Source organism: Scyliorhinus torazame, chromosome 4, assembly GCF_047496885.1.
Source record: "Scyliorhinus torazame isolate Kashiwa2021f chromosome 4, sScyTor2.1, whole genome shotgun sequence".
NCBI lineage: Eukaryota > Metazoa > Chordata > Chondrichthyes > Carcharhiniformes > Scyliorhinidae > Scyliorhinus > Scyliorhinus torazame.
Genome location: NC_092710.1, coordinates 296,542,387 through 296,558,160, shown reverse-complemented (window position 1 = coordinate 296,558,160; position 15,774 = coordinate 296,542,387). Strand labels below are relative to the sequence as shown.

General features: G+C 47.7%; 1 protein-coding gene across 3 annotated transcripts in view; it reads right to left on the bottom strand.

Moving 5' to 3' along the window:
• afg1lb (AFG1 like ATPase b) overlaps positions 1 to 15,774 on the bottom strand; it is a 267,168-nt gene that overhangs the window by 196,243 nt on the left and 55,151 nt on the right. For all 3 annotated transcript variants that reach the window (XM_072499963.1, XM_072499964.1, XM_072499965.1), the window contains exon 3: positions 9,488 to 9,539. In XM_072499963.1, the coding sequence (XP_072356064.1) occupies positions 9,488 to 9,539 (52 nt within the window). The remainder of the gene's footprint in view (positions 1 to 9,487; positions 9,540 to 15,774) is intronic.

The window sequence follows — 15,774 nt, the reverse complement described above, 5'->3', positions numbered from 1 at the left end:
ACACCAGGAGCAGGATGGAATATTCTCCACATTCCTGGATGGGTGCAACTCCAAAAACCCTCAGGCAACCCAATGTCACGCAGGACACAGCAACCAGTTTGATTTGCTTCCTGTCTACTACCTGAAACATTTACTCCCTCCACTTGTGGAGAGGGAGGGGGAGGATCCAGCTGTTGTGGTCCACGTTGGGACGAACAACATAGGTAAGACCAGGAAAGAGGACCTGTTTGGGGATTATCAAACACGAGGGACTAAATTAAAGAACAGGTCCTCCAGGGTTAGAATCTCTGGATTACTACCCGAGCCACGTGCCAATTGGCATAGGGTTGAGAAAATTAGGGAAGTTAACACGTGGCTAAAGGAGTGGTGCGGGAAAGATGGATTGCATTTCATGGGGCATTGACATCAGTACTGGGGCAGGAGGGACCTGTACCGTTGGGACGGTCTTCACCTGAACCTTTCTGGGACCAGTGTTCTAGCGAATAGGATAAATAGGTTGGTCACAAGGACTTTAAACTAGCAAGTTGGGGGGGAAGGGAAGGGTAAAGCTATGGACAGTATAATGGTTAATGGAGAGCAAGGCAGCAGGTTACGTGACAGGTTATTATGTAGAGATATGGGTTCAAAGACAAGGAAAATTAGGAGAAAGGGTAAGAGGAAAAATAATTTGCGATAAGTTACTGATCAAGGCGTTAGGATTCATAACAAAGACATAAAAACAGCATAAGTGTACTTTACCTGAATGCTCGTAGTATACGGAATAAGGTGAATGAGTTGATGGCGCAAATCATCGTGAATGACTATGATTTAGTGGCCATTACTGAAACATGGTTAAAAGATGGTCACGACTGGGAGTTAAATATCCAAGGGTATCAGACTATACGAAAGGATAGAATGGACGGTAAGGGCGGTGGTGTAGCTTTGTTGTTTAAGAATGGCATCCGGGATGATATTGGTGCTATGGAGGACAAGGTTGAATCAATTTGGGTGGAAATCAGGAATAACAACAAACAAAGAACAAAGAAATGTACAGCACAGGAACAGGCCCTTCGGCCCTCCAAGCCCGTGCCGACCATACTGCCCGACTAAACTACAATCTTCTATACTTCCTGGGTCCGTATCCTTCTATTCCCATCCTATTCATATATTTGTCAAGATGCCCCTTAAATGTCCCTATCGTCCCTGCTTCCACTACCTCCTCCGGTAGTGAGTTCCAGGCACCCACTACCCTCTGCGTAAAAAACTTGCCTCGTACATCTACTCTAAACCTTGCCCCTCTCACCTTAAACCTATGCCCCCTAGTAATTGACCCCTCTACCCTGGGGAAAAGCCTCTGACTATCCACTCTGTCTATGCCCCTCATAATTTTGTATACCTCTATCAGGTCGCCCCTCAACCGCCTTCGTTCCAGTGAGAACAAACCGAGTTTATTCAATCGCTCCTCATAGCTTATGCCCTCCATACCAGGCAACATTCTGGTAAATCTCTTCTGCAACCTCTCTAAAGCCTCCACATCCTTCTGGTAGTGTGGCGACCAGAATTGAACACTATACTCCAAGTGTGGCCTAACTAAGGTTCTATACAGCTGCAACATGACTTGCCAATTCTTATACTCAATGCCCCGGCCAATGAAGGCAAGCATGCCGTATGCCTTCTTGACTACCTTCTCCACCTGTGTTGCCCCTTTCAATGACCTGTGGACCTGTACTCCTAGATCTCTTTGACTTTCAATACTCTTGAGGGTTCTACCATTCACTGTATATTCCCTACCTGCATTAGCCCTTCCAAAATGCATTACCTCACATTTGTCCGGATTAAACTCCATCTGCCATCTCTCCGCCCAAGTCTCCAGACAATCTAAATCCTGCTGTATCCTCTGACAGTCCTCATCGCTATCCGCAATTCCACCAACCTTTGTGTCGTCTGCAAACTTACTAATCAGACCAGTTACATTTCCTCCAAATCATTTATATATACTACAAACAGCAAAGGTCCCAACACTGATCCCTGTGGAACACCACTGGTCACAGCCCTCCAATTAGAAAAGCAACCCTCCATTGCTACCCTCTGCCTTCTATGGCCTAGCCAGTTCTGTATCCACCTTGCCAGTTCACCCCTGATCCCGTGTGACTTCACCTTTTGTACTAGTCTACCATGAGGGACCTTGTCAAAGGCCTTACTGAAGTCCATATAGACAACATCTACTGCCCTACCTGCATCAATCATCTTAGTGACCTCCTCGAAAAACTCTATCAAGTTAGTGAGACACGACCTGCCCTTCACAAAACCGTGCTGCCTCTCACTAATACGTCCATTTGCTTCCAAATGGGAGTAGATCCTGTCTCGAAGAATTCTCTCCAGTAATTTCCCTACCACTGAAGTAAGGCTCACCGGCCTGTAGTTCCCGGGATTATCCTTGCTACCCTTCTTAAACAGAGGTACAACATTGGCTATTCTCCAGTCCTCCGGGACATCCCCTGAAGACAGCGAGGATCCAAAGATTTCTGTCAAGGCCTCAGCAATTTCCTCTCCAGCCTCCTTCAGTATTCTGGGGTAGATCCCATCAGGCCCTGGGGACTTATCTACCTTAATATTTTTTAAGACACCCAACACCTCGTCTTTTTGGATCACAATGTGACCCAGGCTATCTACACCCCCTTCTCCAGACTCAACATCTACCAACTCCTTCTCTTTGGTGAATACTGATGCAAAGTATTCATTTAGTACCTCACCCATTTCCTCTGGCTCCACACATAGATTCCCTTGCCTATCCTTCAGTGGGCCAACCCTTTCCCTGGCTACCCTCTTGCTTTTCATGTACGTGTAAAAAGCCTTGGGATTTTCCTTAACCCTATTTGCCAATGACTTTTCATGACCCCTTCTAGCCCTCCTGACTCCTTGCTTAAGTTCCTTCCTACTTTCCTTATATGCCACACAGGCTTCGTCTGTTCCCAGCCTTTTAGCCCTGACAAATGCCTCCTTTTTCTTTTTGACGAGGCCTACAATATCACTCGTCATCCAAGGTTCCCGAAAATTGCCGTATTTATCTTTCTTCCTCACAGGAACATGCCGGTCCTGTATTCCTTTCAACTGACACTTGAAAGCCTCCCACATGTCAGATGTTGATTTACCCTCAAACATCTGCCCCCAATCTAGGTTCTTCAGTTCCCGCCTAATATTGTTATAATTAGCCTTCCTCCAATTTAGCACATTCATCCTCGGACCACTCTTATCCTTGTCCACCAGTACTTTAAAACTTACTGAATTGTGGTCACTGTTACCGAAATGCTCCCCTACTGAAACATCTACCACCTGGCCGGGCTCATTCCCCAAAACCAGGTCCAGTACCGCCCCTTCCCTAGTTGGGCTGTTTACATATTGTTTTAAGAAGCCCTCCTGGATGCTCCTTACAAACTCCGCCCCGTCTAAGCCCCTGGCACTAAGTGAGTCCCAGTCAATATTGGGGAAGTTGAAGTCTCCCATCACCACAACCCTGTTGTTTTTACTCTTTTCCAAAATCTGTCTACCTATCTGCTCCTCTATCTCCCGCTGGCTGTTGGGAGGCCTGTAGTATACCCCCAACATTGTGACTGCACCCTTCTTATTCCTGATCTCTACCCATATAGCCTCACTGCCCTCTGAGGTGTCCTCTCGCAGTATAGCTGTGATATTCTCCCGAACAAGTAGCGCAACTCCGCCTCTCCTTTTACATCCCCCTCTATCCCGCCTGAAACATCTAAATCCTGGAACGTCTAGCTGCCAATCCTGCCCTTCCCTCAACCAGGTCTCTGTAATGGCAACAACATCATAGTTCCAAGTAGTAATCCAAGCTCTAAGTTCATCTGCCTTACCCGTAATGCTCCTTGCATTAAAACATATGCACTTCAGGCCACCAGACCCGCTGTGTTCAGCAACTTCTCCCCGTCTGCTCTGCCTCAGAGCCACACTGTCCCTATTCCCTAGTTCTCCCTCAATGCTCTCACCTTCTGACCTATTGCTCCCGTGCCCACCCCCCTGCCATACTAGTTTAAACCCTCCCGTGTGACACTAGCAAACCTCGCGGCCAGGATATTTATGCCTCTCCGGTTTAGATGCAACCCATCCATCTTATACAGGTCACACCTGCCCCGGAAGAGCTCCCAGTGGTCCAGATAACGGAAACCCTCCCTCCTACACCAGCTGTTTAGCCACGTGTTTGTCTGCTCTATCTTCCTATTTCTAGCCTCACTGGCACGTGGCACAGGGAGTAATCTCGAGATTACAACCCTCGAGGTCCTGTCTTTTAACTTTCTGCATAGCTCCCTGAACTCCTGCTGCAGGACCTCATGCCCCTTCCTGCCTATGTCGTTAGTACCAATATGTACAACGACCTCTGCCTGTTTCCCCTCCCCCTTCAGGATTCCCTCTACCCGTTCGGAGACATCCTGGACCCTGGCACCAGGGAGGCAACAAAATAGTAAGGCGAAAAGGTCACTGATAGGAGTAGTCTATCGGCCACCAAATAGTAACAGGATGGTAGGGCAGGCAATAAGCAAAGAAATAACGGATGCATGTAGAAATGGTACAGCGGTTATCATGGGAGATTTTAATCTGCATGTCGATTCGTTTAACCAGGTTGGTAAAGGCAGCCTTGAGGAGGAGTTTATAGAATGTGTCCGGGATAATTTACTGGAACAGTATGTAATGGAACCTACAAGGGAACAAGCGGTCCTAGATCTGGTCCTGTGTAATGAGGCAGGATTGATTAATGATCTCATAGTTCGGGATCCTTTTGGAAGGAGCGACCACAATATGGTGGATTAAAATACAGTTGGAGGATGACAAGGTAAAATCAAACACTAGTGTTTTGTGCTTAAACAAAGGCGATTACAATGGGATGAGAGACGAACTAGCTAAGGTAGACTGGGAGCAAAGACTTCATGGTGAAGCAGTTGAGGAACAGTGGAGAACCTTCCGAGCGATCTGTCAGTGTTCAGGAAAGGTTCATACCGACAGGAAAGAAAGACGGTAGAAAGGGGAAAAATCGACCGTGGATATCTAAGGAGGTGAGGGAGAGTATCAAATTGAAGGAAAAAACATACAAAGTGGCAAAAATTAGTGGGAGACTAGAGGACTGGGAAGTCTTTAGGGGACAACAGAAAGCTACTAAAAAAAAGCTATAAAGAAGAGTACGGTAGACTATGAAAGTAAACTTGCTCAGAACATAAAAGCAGATAGTAAAAGCTTCTACAAATATATAAGACAAAAAAGAGTGGCTAAGGTAAATATTGGTCCTTTGGAAGAAGAGAAGGGAGATTTAATAATAGGAGACGGGAAAATGGCTGAGGAGGTGAACAGGTTTTTTGGGTCAGTCTTCACAGTGGAAGACACAAATAACATGCCAGTGGCTGATGGAAATAAAGATGTGATAGGTGAGGACCTTGAGATGATTGTAATCACTAAGGAGGCAGTATTGGGTAAGCTAATGGGGCTAAAGGTAGACAAATCTCCTGGCCCTGATGGGATGCATCCCAGAGTGTTAAAGGAGATGGCTAGGGAAATTGTAAACGCACTAGTGATAATTTATCAAAATTCACTAGACTCTGGGGTGGTCCCAGAGGATTGGAAAGTAGCAAACGTGACACCACTGTTTAAAAAAGGAGGTCGGCAGAAAGCGGGTAATTATAGGCCGGTAAGCTTAACTTCAGTTGTCGGGAAAATGCTAGAATCTATCATTAAGGAGGACATAGCGGGGCACCTGGAGGGAAATTGTCCCATTGGGCAGACGCAGCATGGGTTCATAAAGGGTGGGTCGTGTCTGACTAATTTGGTAGAATTTTTTGAGAATGTTACCAGTGCAGTAGATAACGGGGAGCCAATGGATGTGGTATATCTGGATTTCCAGAAAGCTTTTGACAAGGTGCCACACAAAAGGTTGCTGCATAAACTAAAGATGCATGGCATTGAGGGTAAAGTGGTAGCATGGGTAGAGGATTGGTTAACTAACAGAAAGCAGAGAGTGGGGATAAATGGGTGTTTCTCTGGTTGGCAACCTGTAACTAGTGGGGTCCCTCAAGGATCAGTGTTGGGCCCGCAGTTGTTCACAATTTACATAGATGATTTGGAGTTGGGGACCAAGTGCAATGTGGCAAAGTTTGCAGACGACACTAAGATGAGTGGTAAAGCAAAAAGTGCAGAGGATACCGGAAGTCTGCAGAAGGATTTGGATAGGTTAGGTGAATGGGCTAGGGTCTGGCAGATGGAATTCAATGTTGCCAAGTGTGAGGCTATCCAATTTGGGAGGAATAACAGCAGAATGGATTATTATTTAAACGGTAAGATGTTAAAACATGCTGCTGTGCAGAGGGACCTGGGTGTGCTGGTGCACGAGTCGCAAAAGTTGGTGTGCAGGTGCAACAGGTGATTAAGAAGGCTAATCGAGTTTTGTCTTTCATTGCTAGAGGGATGGAGTTCAAGACTAGGGAGGTTATGCTGCAATTGTATACGGTGTTGGTGAGGCCACATCTGGAGTATTGTGTTCAGTTTTGGTCTCCTTCCTGAGAAAGGACATATTGGCACTGGAGGGAGTGCAGAGGAGATTCACTAGGTTGATCCCAGAGTTGAGGGGATTAGATTATGACGAGAGGTTGAGTAGACTGGGACTGTACTCATTGGAGTTTAGAAGGATGAGGGGGGATCTTATTGAAACATATAAAATTATGAAGGGAATACATAGGATAGATGCGGGTAGGTTGTTTCCACTGGTCGGGGAAAGCAGAACCAGGGGGCATAGCCTCAAAATAAGGGGAAGTAGATTTAGGACCGAGTTTAGGAGGAACCTCTTCACCCAAAGGGTTGTGAATCTCTGGAATTCCTTGCCCAGTGAAGCAGTTGAGGCTCCTTCTTTAAACGTTTTTAAGAAAAAGATAGATACCTTTCTAAAGAATAAAGGGACTTAAGGGTTATGGTGTACGGGCCGGAGAGTAGAGCTGAGTCCACAAAGATCAGCCATGATCTCATTGAATGGCGGAGCAGGTTCGAGGGGCCAGAGGCCTACTCCTGTTCCTAGTTCTTATGTTCTTGTGACACAATAGGGCTGCACTGTGTACCACCTACAAGACGCACTTCAGCACCTCCCAATCCCACAAGCTATATCTCCAACAAGGAAAAGTGCAACTGACGCATGGGAATACCAGTGCCCCTCCAATTCACATGCCATCCTGACTTGGAAATACATTGCTGCGCATTTAGCATCACTGGGTCAAACTCTTGGAACTCACTACCTAACAGCACCATCGGAGCATCTTTGCAACAAGAAAGCGCCTTTTCAAGGACAATTAAAGATGGGGCAATATTTGCTGGCCATGCCGATGACACCAACAGTGCATAAATTGGTACATTTTAAAAACTTTAATAACACCATTGCAGTCCCATTCACGGGCATCGTTATTGGCAAGCTGCTTGTAATGGGGCCTCAGCAACCCTTCTATTGCTCCAATTACTAATGATCCATCCCTAAGCTGTTCTGCCTGATCTCATTAACTTTTAGGACACTGCACCCCAAGGCACCAAACATCAACAACCCAAATCCCAGATATCCCCTCCCTTGCTGCTGTCAGATGCCAGCTGAAAGTGAGAGCCTTTTCCCCCCTACCTTCCCACTCACACAAGGGAAATCCTATTGTATCCTGACAATGTGTCCTTGACCTTGCTATGCTGCACTCACTTACTGCAACAAATTATGTTTACATAGTACCTTTAATGTAATATAACATGCCAAGCTACTTCATAGTAGCATTAAAAAGTCAGATTTGACACTGAGTCACATAAAGTGACATGAGGGGAGCTGGCCAAAAGCTTGATCAATAGATGTAGGTTTTAAGAAGCAGCTTCAAGGAGGAAAGGCAGGTATAGATAGCTGGAGGGGTTCTAAGCAGGGTATTCCAGAGTTTAAATAACGGAAGGTACGGCCACCACCAGTGGAGCAATTTAAATCAGGCACGATCCAGAGGCTGGGATTAGATGAGAGCACAGAGATTCAGGAAGGCTGGAGAAAATGACGGAGATTGGGGGAGGCGAGGCAGAGAGGAATTTGAAAACGTGGATGAGAAATTCAAAATGGAGGTGTTGCTTGGCCAAGGTAGATCTGCGAGAACAGAGGTGATGGATGAATGTGGCGTTTTCAATATGTAATTTCCCTTTACCCGCTTTCTAACTTCAAAAAGAGTACCTCATTCAGTCAGTTCTGTTAAGCAGAGTCTGTTGGGATCTCTTCTGAAACTGATTAACAGAAATAAAGAAACTCACAACTTTATCATAATGACTAATAAAGCCAGTGGCAACCTGCACCCACTGCACCTCCACGAAGTTCAAAACGATAAAGCAATATTGAAGAATCAGAATACGGTATCCTTCGCACAAACGTCACACTAAGTACTTTTGAAGAGTGCTGCCTTCTTTCTACATTACTGCAGTTTAAGATGCTTTTCTTTTCCTTCCTCCCATGATGAAGATCTAAAGTTTCATTCAGTGAATTCCACACCATTATTCTAATGAGTGAAAAGTTCAAATGCTCGGTGGACTGAATATATTCAAATTGGACACCATTCAAAAAAGTGTCCAGTTGGGGGAACTTGGGAAAACAATTCAAAAATGTGAGCAGAGATCTCCTGTGGCATACCTCACAATGAACTGGAATATATGCCACTTATTATTAGTTCCACTGATTAAGCCGAAATGTGTTTTCAATTAAGTGGTATTCTGGGACTAATATTTTGGTGAAAGAGGAGCCCTCTGTTTTCACTAGCAATGGGAAGGTTCCCCTGGAATTTGGCACCACTGGAGGGGTTGGGTGATTGTCCGGTGCAGCGATTAGTTGTGGCGTCAGCAACAGCAGAAGGCTGTACTACACAACTTCCACTGCACGAGGAACATTTTGGGTCTCAGTAAGCACCTCAACATCTCCCCAAAAACAAAACGATATCGGCAAAGGTGCATCTACAGTATATTAAAAATCTTACATCTACACACACTTTGTCAGGTTTTCCCAATTGCATCCATATATACTCAGGACACAATAATTTTACCTCTCATTGATGGTGATATTGTAGCGTCTCAGTTTTGCATTTTTGACTCCTTCAACTGAGTCTGCAGAGAAACTTCTATTTCTAACCTATTCCACTTCTCTGCTTTCCAAATTGCTACGAGCTTTGATTTCTAACTTTTAATACAAAATCAAATTGTTTTATAAAAATAAGTATAGAATATAAATATAGAATATAGCATTTTAAAATGAGAACAAATCCGTGCCTGTGCATTCCGGCCCAAATATTCACAGCCTCTGATCCCATGTCGCCTGGTCAGACAGCACAATGAAAGATCCAAGCACACATTATAATTATATTGGAAATGTATGAAAAAAATATACATCGGTCAATTCAACAGCAGCTATAATATGGACTGGCAGCTTAACACACCAGAGTGCAGAACAATTATGATCGAGACTTACCAACATCTCCATACACATAAAGGCCTTTTGGAGGTTTAGATGTTTCAAAAAACTGCAAACACAACACAAGGAATAGATATTTCAGATGTAATTAAGCAAAATGAAATGCACTATACAATTTTCCAACTATCATTATTTTAATGTTTTGTTGCTCCCAGTCGATTGGCCATGGGAGCGAATTGCTGAGCCAGGGATCTGCAAACACTCGAAGGGACCAAATATGGATTGGACGATCATGCACATAAGACAACCCAATACATATAAATCTGCAAGACCAACAGGAGACAGAAAGCAAGACCACCACGCTGAGACCCACACACTCAAGAAAGGAAGATGCTTTTAGAGAAGAGTGGCTGTGAGGGGAGGGGAGGGAGAAGCAGAAAAAGCAGGAATGGGGAACATAATCCCTTTTGTTGTTATTCCTACCAAAATGGATAACCTCACATTTGTCAACATTGTATTCCATCTGCCAGACCCTAGCCCATTCACTTAGCCTATCCAAATCCCTCTGCAGACTTCCAGTATCCTCTGCACTTTTTGCTTTCTCACTTATCTTCGTGTCGTCTGCAAACTTGGACACATTGCCCTTGGTCCCCAACTCCAAATCATCTATGTAAATTGCGAACAGTTGTGGGCCCAACACTGATCCCGGAGGGACACCACTAGCTACTGATTGCCAACCAGAGAAACACCCATTAATCCCCACTCTTTACTTTCTATTAATTAACCAATCCTCTATCCATGCTACTACTTTCCCCTTAATGCCATGCATCTTTAGATGGAAGAAGAGTGGATTGGCGTGCTTGTGAGTCGGTGTGTGGATTGGTGTGAGTGTGTGTCGGTGTGTAGATTGGCATGCATGTGTCTGTGTGCGGGGGGAGGAATTGGTGAGTGTGTGTTGGGGGAGGGGAAGAGAGTTAGCTACCGTGTGCGCATGTGGTGAGGTGCCCTGACTGTTTGTTGGTGCGTGGTGCGTGCATAGGTGCGTGTATGCGAGCATGCGTGCGTGTGTGCGTGTGTGTGGCAGGGCGCGTGTGTTTGTTTGTTTGTGTGCGTGTGTGCGGCGCAAAGGGTGTATGTTATGGGCACTGTGCACGTGGTGCGTGTGCGTGTGGCAGGGTGTGAGCGCGTGCGGCGGGGGTGTTTGCGTGTGTGGGTGTGTGGTGTTCCTGTGGTGTGTGGGGGTGATGAGTTTGCATGTGTTACGGGAGAGCGATGTGTGTGTGTGTGGGGGGGGGGGGGGGGAAGAGATGTGTGTGTGGTGGTGGGGGGGGGGTGTGCGTGTGGGGGGGGAGTGTAAGTGAAGTCTGGAAGAAGGAACTGAAGGCACTGTTGCTAAGTTTGCAGATGATACAAAGATATGCAGAGTTACATGTAGCATTGAGGAAGCAGGGAGGGCTGCAAAAGGACTTGGACAGGCTTGGAGAGTGGGCAAAGAAGTAGCAGGGGGAATACAATGTGGAAAAGTGTGGAGTTATGCATTGTGGTAGGACGAATGGAGGCATAAACTATTTTCTAAATGGGAAAAGACTTATGAAATCAGAAGCACAAAGGGATTTAGGAGTCCGAATTCAAGATTCTCCTACGGTTAACGTGCAGGTTCAGTCGGCAGTTAGGAAGGCAGATGTAATGTTAGCGTTCATTTTTTTTAAATACATATTTTTATTCTCCTCCTTTTTCACATTTCAAGCCAAATTTAAACCCACAACAAACAATCATCAATAACAAATACAATGTCAAAGCCCTGGTCAACAACCCACTCCTCCCAGCAAACCCCCAAACAGCCCCCAACAGTTTAAGTGCAAACATCAAAGAAAAGGACTCAGGAATCCACCGTCCACACATACATAGTCACCAACAACGCACAGTCCAAACCCCCACTCCCACGCCAATGACCCCCCACACTAATGTTCGATGTCATCCAATTCTTGAAAGTGCATAATAAACAAAGCCCACGGAATTGTAGAACCTTTCCAACCTTCCCCTCAACTCAAACTTCACCTTCTTGAGTGTTAAAAACTCCAACAGATCCCCCCCGCCACGCCAGGGCACAGGGTGGAGAGACTGACCACCACCACAACAGGATCCGCCTTCGGGCGATCAGCGAGGCGAAGGCTAAAACATCTGCCTCCGCACCCTCGTCCAACCCTGGCCGATCCAATACTCCGAATATGGCCTCCGGAGGACCCGGCTCAAGCCTCACATGTACCACCTTCGAAATTACTCTGAACGCCTTCCTCCAATACCCGTCCAACTTTGGACAAGACCAAAACATATGAACATGGTGTGCGCCCCCCCCACCCCCCTCCAGCAACGCTCACAAACATCGTCTATCCACGCAAAGAGTCGGCTCATCCTCGCCTCTGTGAGGTGCGCCCTATACACCACCTTCAGTTGTATCATCCCAATCACACAAAGTTGAGACATTTACCCTTGGAGCACCTCACACCACAACCCCTCCTCCATGCTCTCTCCCAACGCTTATTCCCACTTTACCTTAATCCCCTCCAGCGGTGCCTTCTCTTTTCCCAGAATCGCCTCATAAATCGCCGACACTACCCCGTCTCCATTCCCCCTGTCGTCAGCACCTCCTCCAACAGTGTAGATGCCAGCACCACCGGAAAGCTCTGTACCTCGTTAGCGAAAACCCGGACCTGCATACACCTAAACATTTCCCCCTGCTCCAGCCCATACTTTGCTCCCAGCTCCTTTAATCCTGCAAACCAGCCCCCCCAGAAACAAATCCTTTAGTGCCCAAACTCCCTTCTCCGGCCAACTCCAAAAACTCCCATCCCACTTCACTGGTTCAAACCTGTGATTCCCCCGAATCGGCATTTCCCTTGACTCCGCCCCCAGCCTAAAGTGCTGGTGCAACTGCCTCCAGATTTTAAATGTCTCTACCACTACCGGACTCCCTGAGTATTTCCCCCGGGGCCATCGGGAGCTGCGTTGTTGCCTACCCCCTCAGCCCCGACCCACTGCACAGACTCTCCTCCATCCTGACCCACTGGGAGTCCCTCCCCCCTCTAACCCAGTTCCTCACCTTCTCCGCCTTCGTCGCCCAGTAATAATATAGTAAATTCGGAAGACCCAACTCTCCCTACAGCCGTCCTCTCTGCAACAGCACCTTCCTGATCCTAGCCACTTTCACCCCGCCCCGCCCCCGCCCCCATCGCCATATAAACGAGGTAATCATCTTTTCAACCTCTTTGAAAAATGCCTTTGGCAGTAAGATCGTCAGGCACTGAAAAATAAACAAATATCGCGGCAACACGTTCATTTTAATTGCCTGTACCCGACCTGCCAGCGACAGAGGGAAACCATCCCACCTTGCCAGATATGCTTTCACCCTCCCCGCCAAACTAGTAATGTTATACCTACGGAGCCCCCCCCCCCCGCCCCAAATCCCGTGTACGTGTGCACACCCCCCCCCCCCCCCGTCCACACATCCAAACTCAACGCAATGGCCAATGGCTCAATCGCAAGTGCAAACAACAGGGGGGACATAGGGCATCCCTGCCTGGTCCCATGGTGCAGAGTAAAATATTTTGAATTCATGTTATTCGTGCGGACACTCGCCCTCGGCTTCCTGTACAGCAGCCTTACCCAATCTACAAATCGTGGCCAATCCCAAACCCCTCCAAAACTGCCATCAAGTCCCCCCACTCTACTCTGTCAAACGCCTTCTCAGCAACCAATACCACAACCACCTGTCTTCCACCCATCCGCCGGTGCCATAACCACATTCAATACCCTCCTAATGTTCGAAAAGAGCTGCTTCCCCTTCACAAACCCCGTCTGATCTTCGCCTATCACCTTCGGGAGGCACGCCTCCAGCCGACCCACCAGTACCTTCCCAACACCTTTGCGTCCACATTCAAAAGTGATATGGGGCTTTACGACCCACATTCTGTCGGATCCTTATCCGTCTTGAGCAACAGAGAGATCGATGCCTTCCCCAAAGTCTGTGGCAACATCCCTTCCCTATCTCCTCCTCAAACATCCCCATCATGCGCGGCGCCAACTTATCTTTAAATTTCTTATAATGATCCACCGGAAACCCATCTGGCCCTGCTACCTTCCCCGACTGCATCCTCCCAATCGCATCTTTTATCCCCACTCCCCTCCAATATGTCCTTACCCCCTCCCCCAACTTCAGGTATTCCAAACCATCCAGGAATTCCTGCATCTCCCGATCCCCCCCATGCAATCTCTCGTAAAACTCCTCAAAAAACCCTATTAATCTGATCTGGAGCCACCACCAACTTCCCTGCCCTATTCCGCACCTGAATAATTTCCCTCACCGCTGCCTCCCTCCGAAGCTAGCCTGCCAACGTGCGGCCTGCCTGCTCTCCATTTTCGTAAACCGCTTCTCTTTGCGGCCTCAATTGGCGCACTGCCTTCCTTGTGGACGGCTGGTCAAAACTCATCTGTAACTCCTTCCTCTTTGCCAGCTTTGCTGGATCCCCGTCTTCTGCATCTGCAGAACTCCTGTCTACCTCCAGCATCTCATCTATTACCCTTTGTCGCTCCACCCTCTCCTCCTTATCCACCTTTGCCTTAAATCTTATAACCTCCCCCTTCACCACTGCCTTCAAAGCTTCCCAAACCATCGTCTCCGAAACCTCCCCCGTACAACTGAACCCCACATATTCCTCGATTACATTCCCAATCTTATCACAGAAACTTTGGTGCCCCAACTGCCCCACATCTAATCTCCACCCCGGCCTCTGCACTGCCCCCCTCTCTAACACCATATCCATCCAATGAGACACATGACCCAATATCGCAATTGCCGAGTGTTCCGATCCTCAACCCCTGCCAACTGCGCCTTCCCCACCACAAAAAAGTCAATTTGCGAATAAACCTGGTGGACCGAGGAGGATAAAAAAAGAGTTCTCCCGCTCCCCTGGGTGCAGAAGCCTCCAAGGGTCCATCCCTCCCATTTCCACCATTAGTCCAACCAACGCCTTTGCCTGTCCCTGCCGCCTCCCCCCCCCCCCCCCCCCCCCCCCCCCCCCCCCCCCCCCGGACAGGACAAGCGAGCGTGGCCGTGACCTGTCCAATCTCCACCCACTATCCAGTCCCCACCCACTATCCAGGTTCCAGTCCCCACCCACTATCAATTTGTGCCAATCCAAGTTGGGGATGGCCCCAACACACCTTCTTCACAAATCCTACATAATCCCAATTGGGACCATACACGCTTTCCAGCGCCGCCAGCCTCTCCTCCAATGCCCCTGTCACTATCACATACCTGCCTCCCTGGTCCACAACCACTTTCTCCATCTGGAACTGTACTCTTTTGCTAACCAGGATCGCTACCTCTCACGCAGTGCCATCAAATCCCAAATGAAATAGCCCTTCCGAAGCCTCACCTGGTCCTTCACCCTCAAGTGAGTCCCCTGCAGAACCGCCACATCGGCCTTCAAACCTTTCTGATGCACCAGCACCCTTGTTACCTTCACTGGGCCACCCAACCTCCTCACGTTCCACGTAGCTATCCTAACCGGGGGTCTCTCACCAACAACCCCCCTCCCGTCTTATCCACCATCATTGGAACATCGAGCCCAGCCTCATGAGCCTGACCAGCCCCTATCCATTGTTAAGATCGAACCCCCTCCCAGAATCTCCCCCTGCACTTCCTCTCGAAAAACCCTCACCCAGTATCCATCCCCTCCCCCACCATTCACATCCCTTAGGCCCATCAAAACCTGCTCGCCAGGATCCAATGACCGCGGCCTCTTCCCCCCACCTCACCTCCATTCACTAGCCGACTTAGGTTATCTAGCACGGGGGCCCCCACTCAAGGCTTTCCCTCCTGTCCCAGGAAAAAAACACCAAACCCAAACATCGCAATAAAATAACATAAAACCATCGCAACAAACAATGACAATCAAAAAACATGAACTCTATAACAGCGTGAAGGAAATAAAGAGCAAGGTAGATCAAAAGAAACCCTTTAAAACATTTATACACTCTCCCAACTCCCCATTCACAGTCCACAACCCCTCTTCAGTTCCAGTCTTCCCTTCTGTCCCAGGCCTTCTTCCTTCACGAACACCTCCGCCGCCTCCATCGTCTCGAAGTAGAAATCTCTGGCGTTGTAGGTCACCCTCAGCTTCGCTGGATATACAACACCAAATCGCACCCCACAGTTGTATAATGCCAAGAAGGTGCCCCGGGCATTGACGTCGATGTTGCATTTCTTGAGGTAAGCCTTCAGGATGTCTTTGATATGCTTCCTTTGTCCTCCTCTTGTTCGGAAGCCAGCCTTGAGCTGGGAA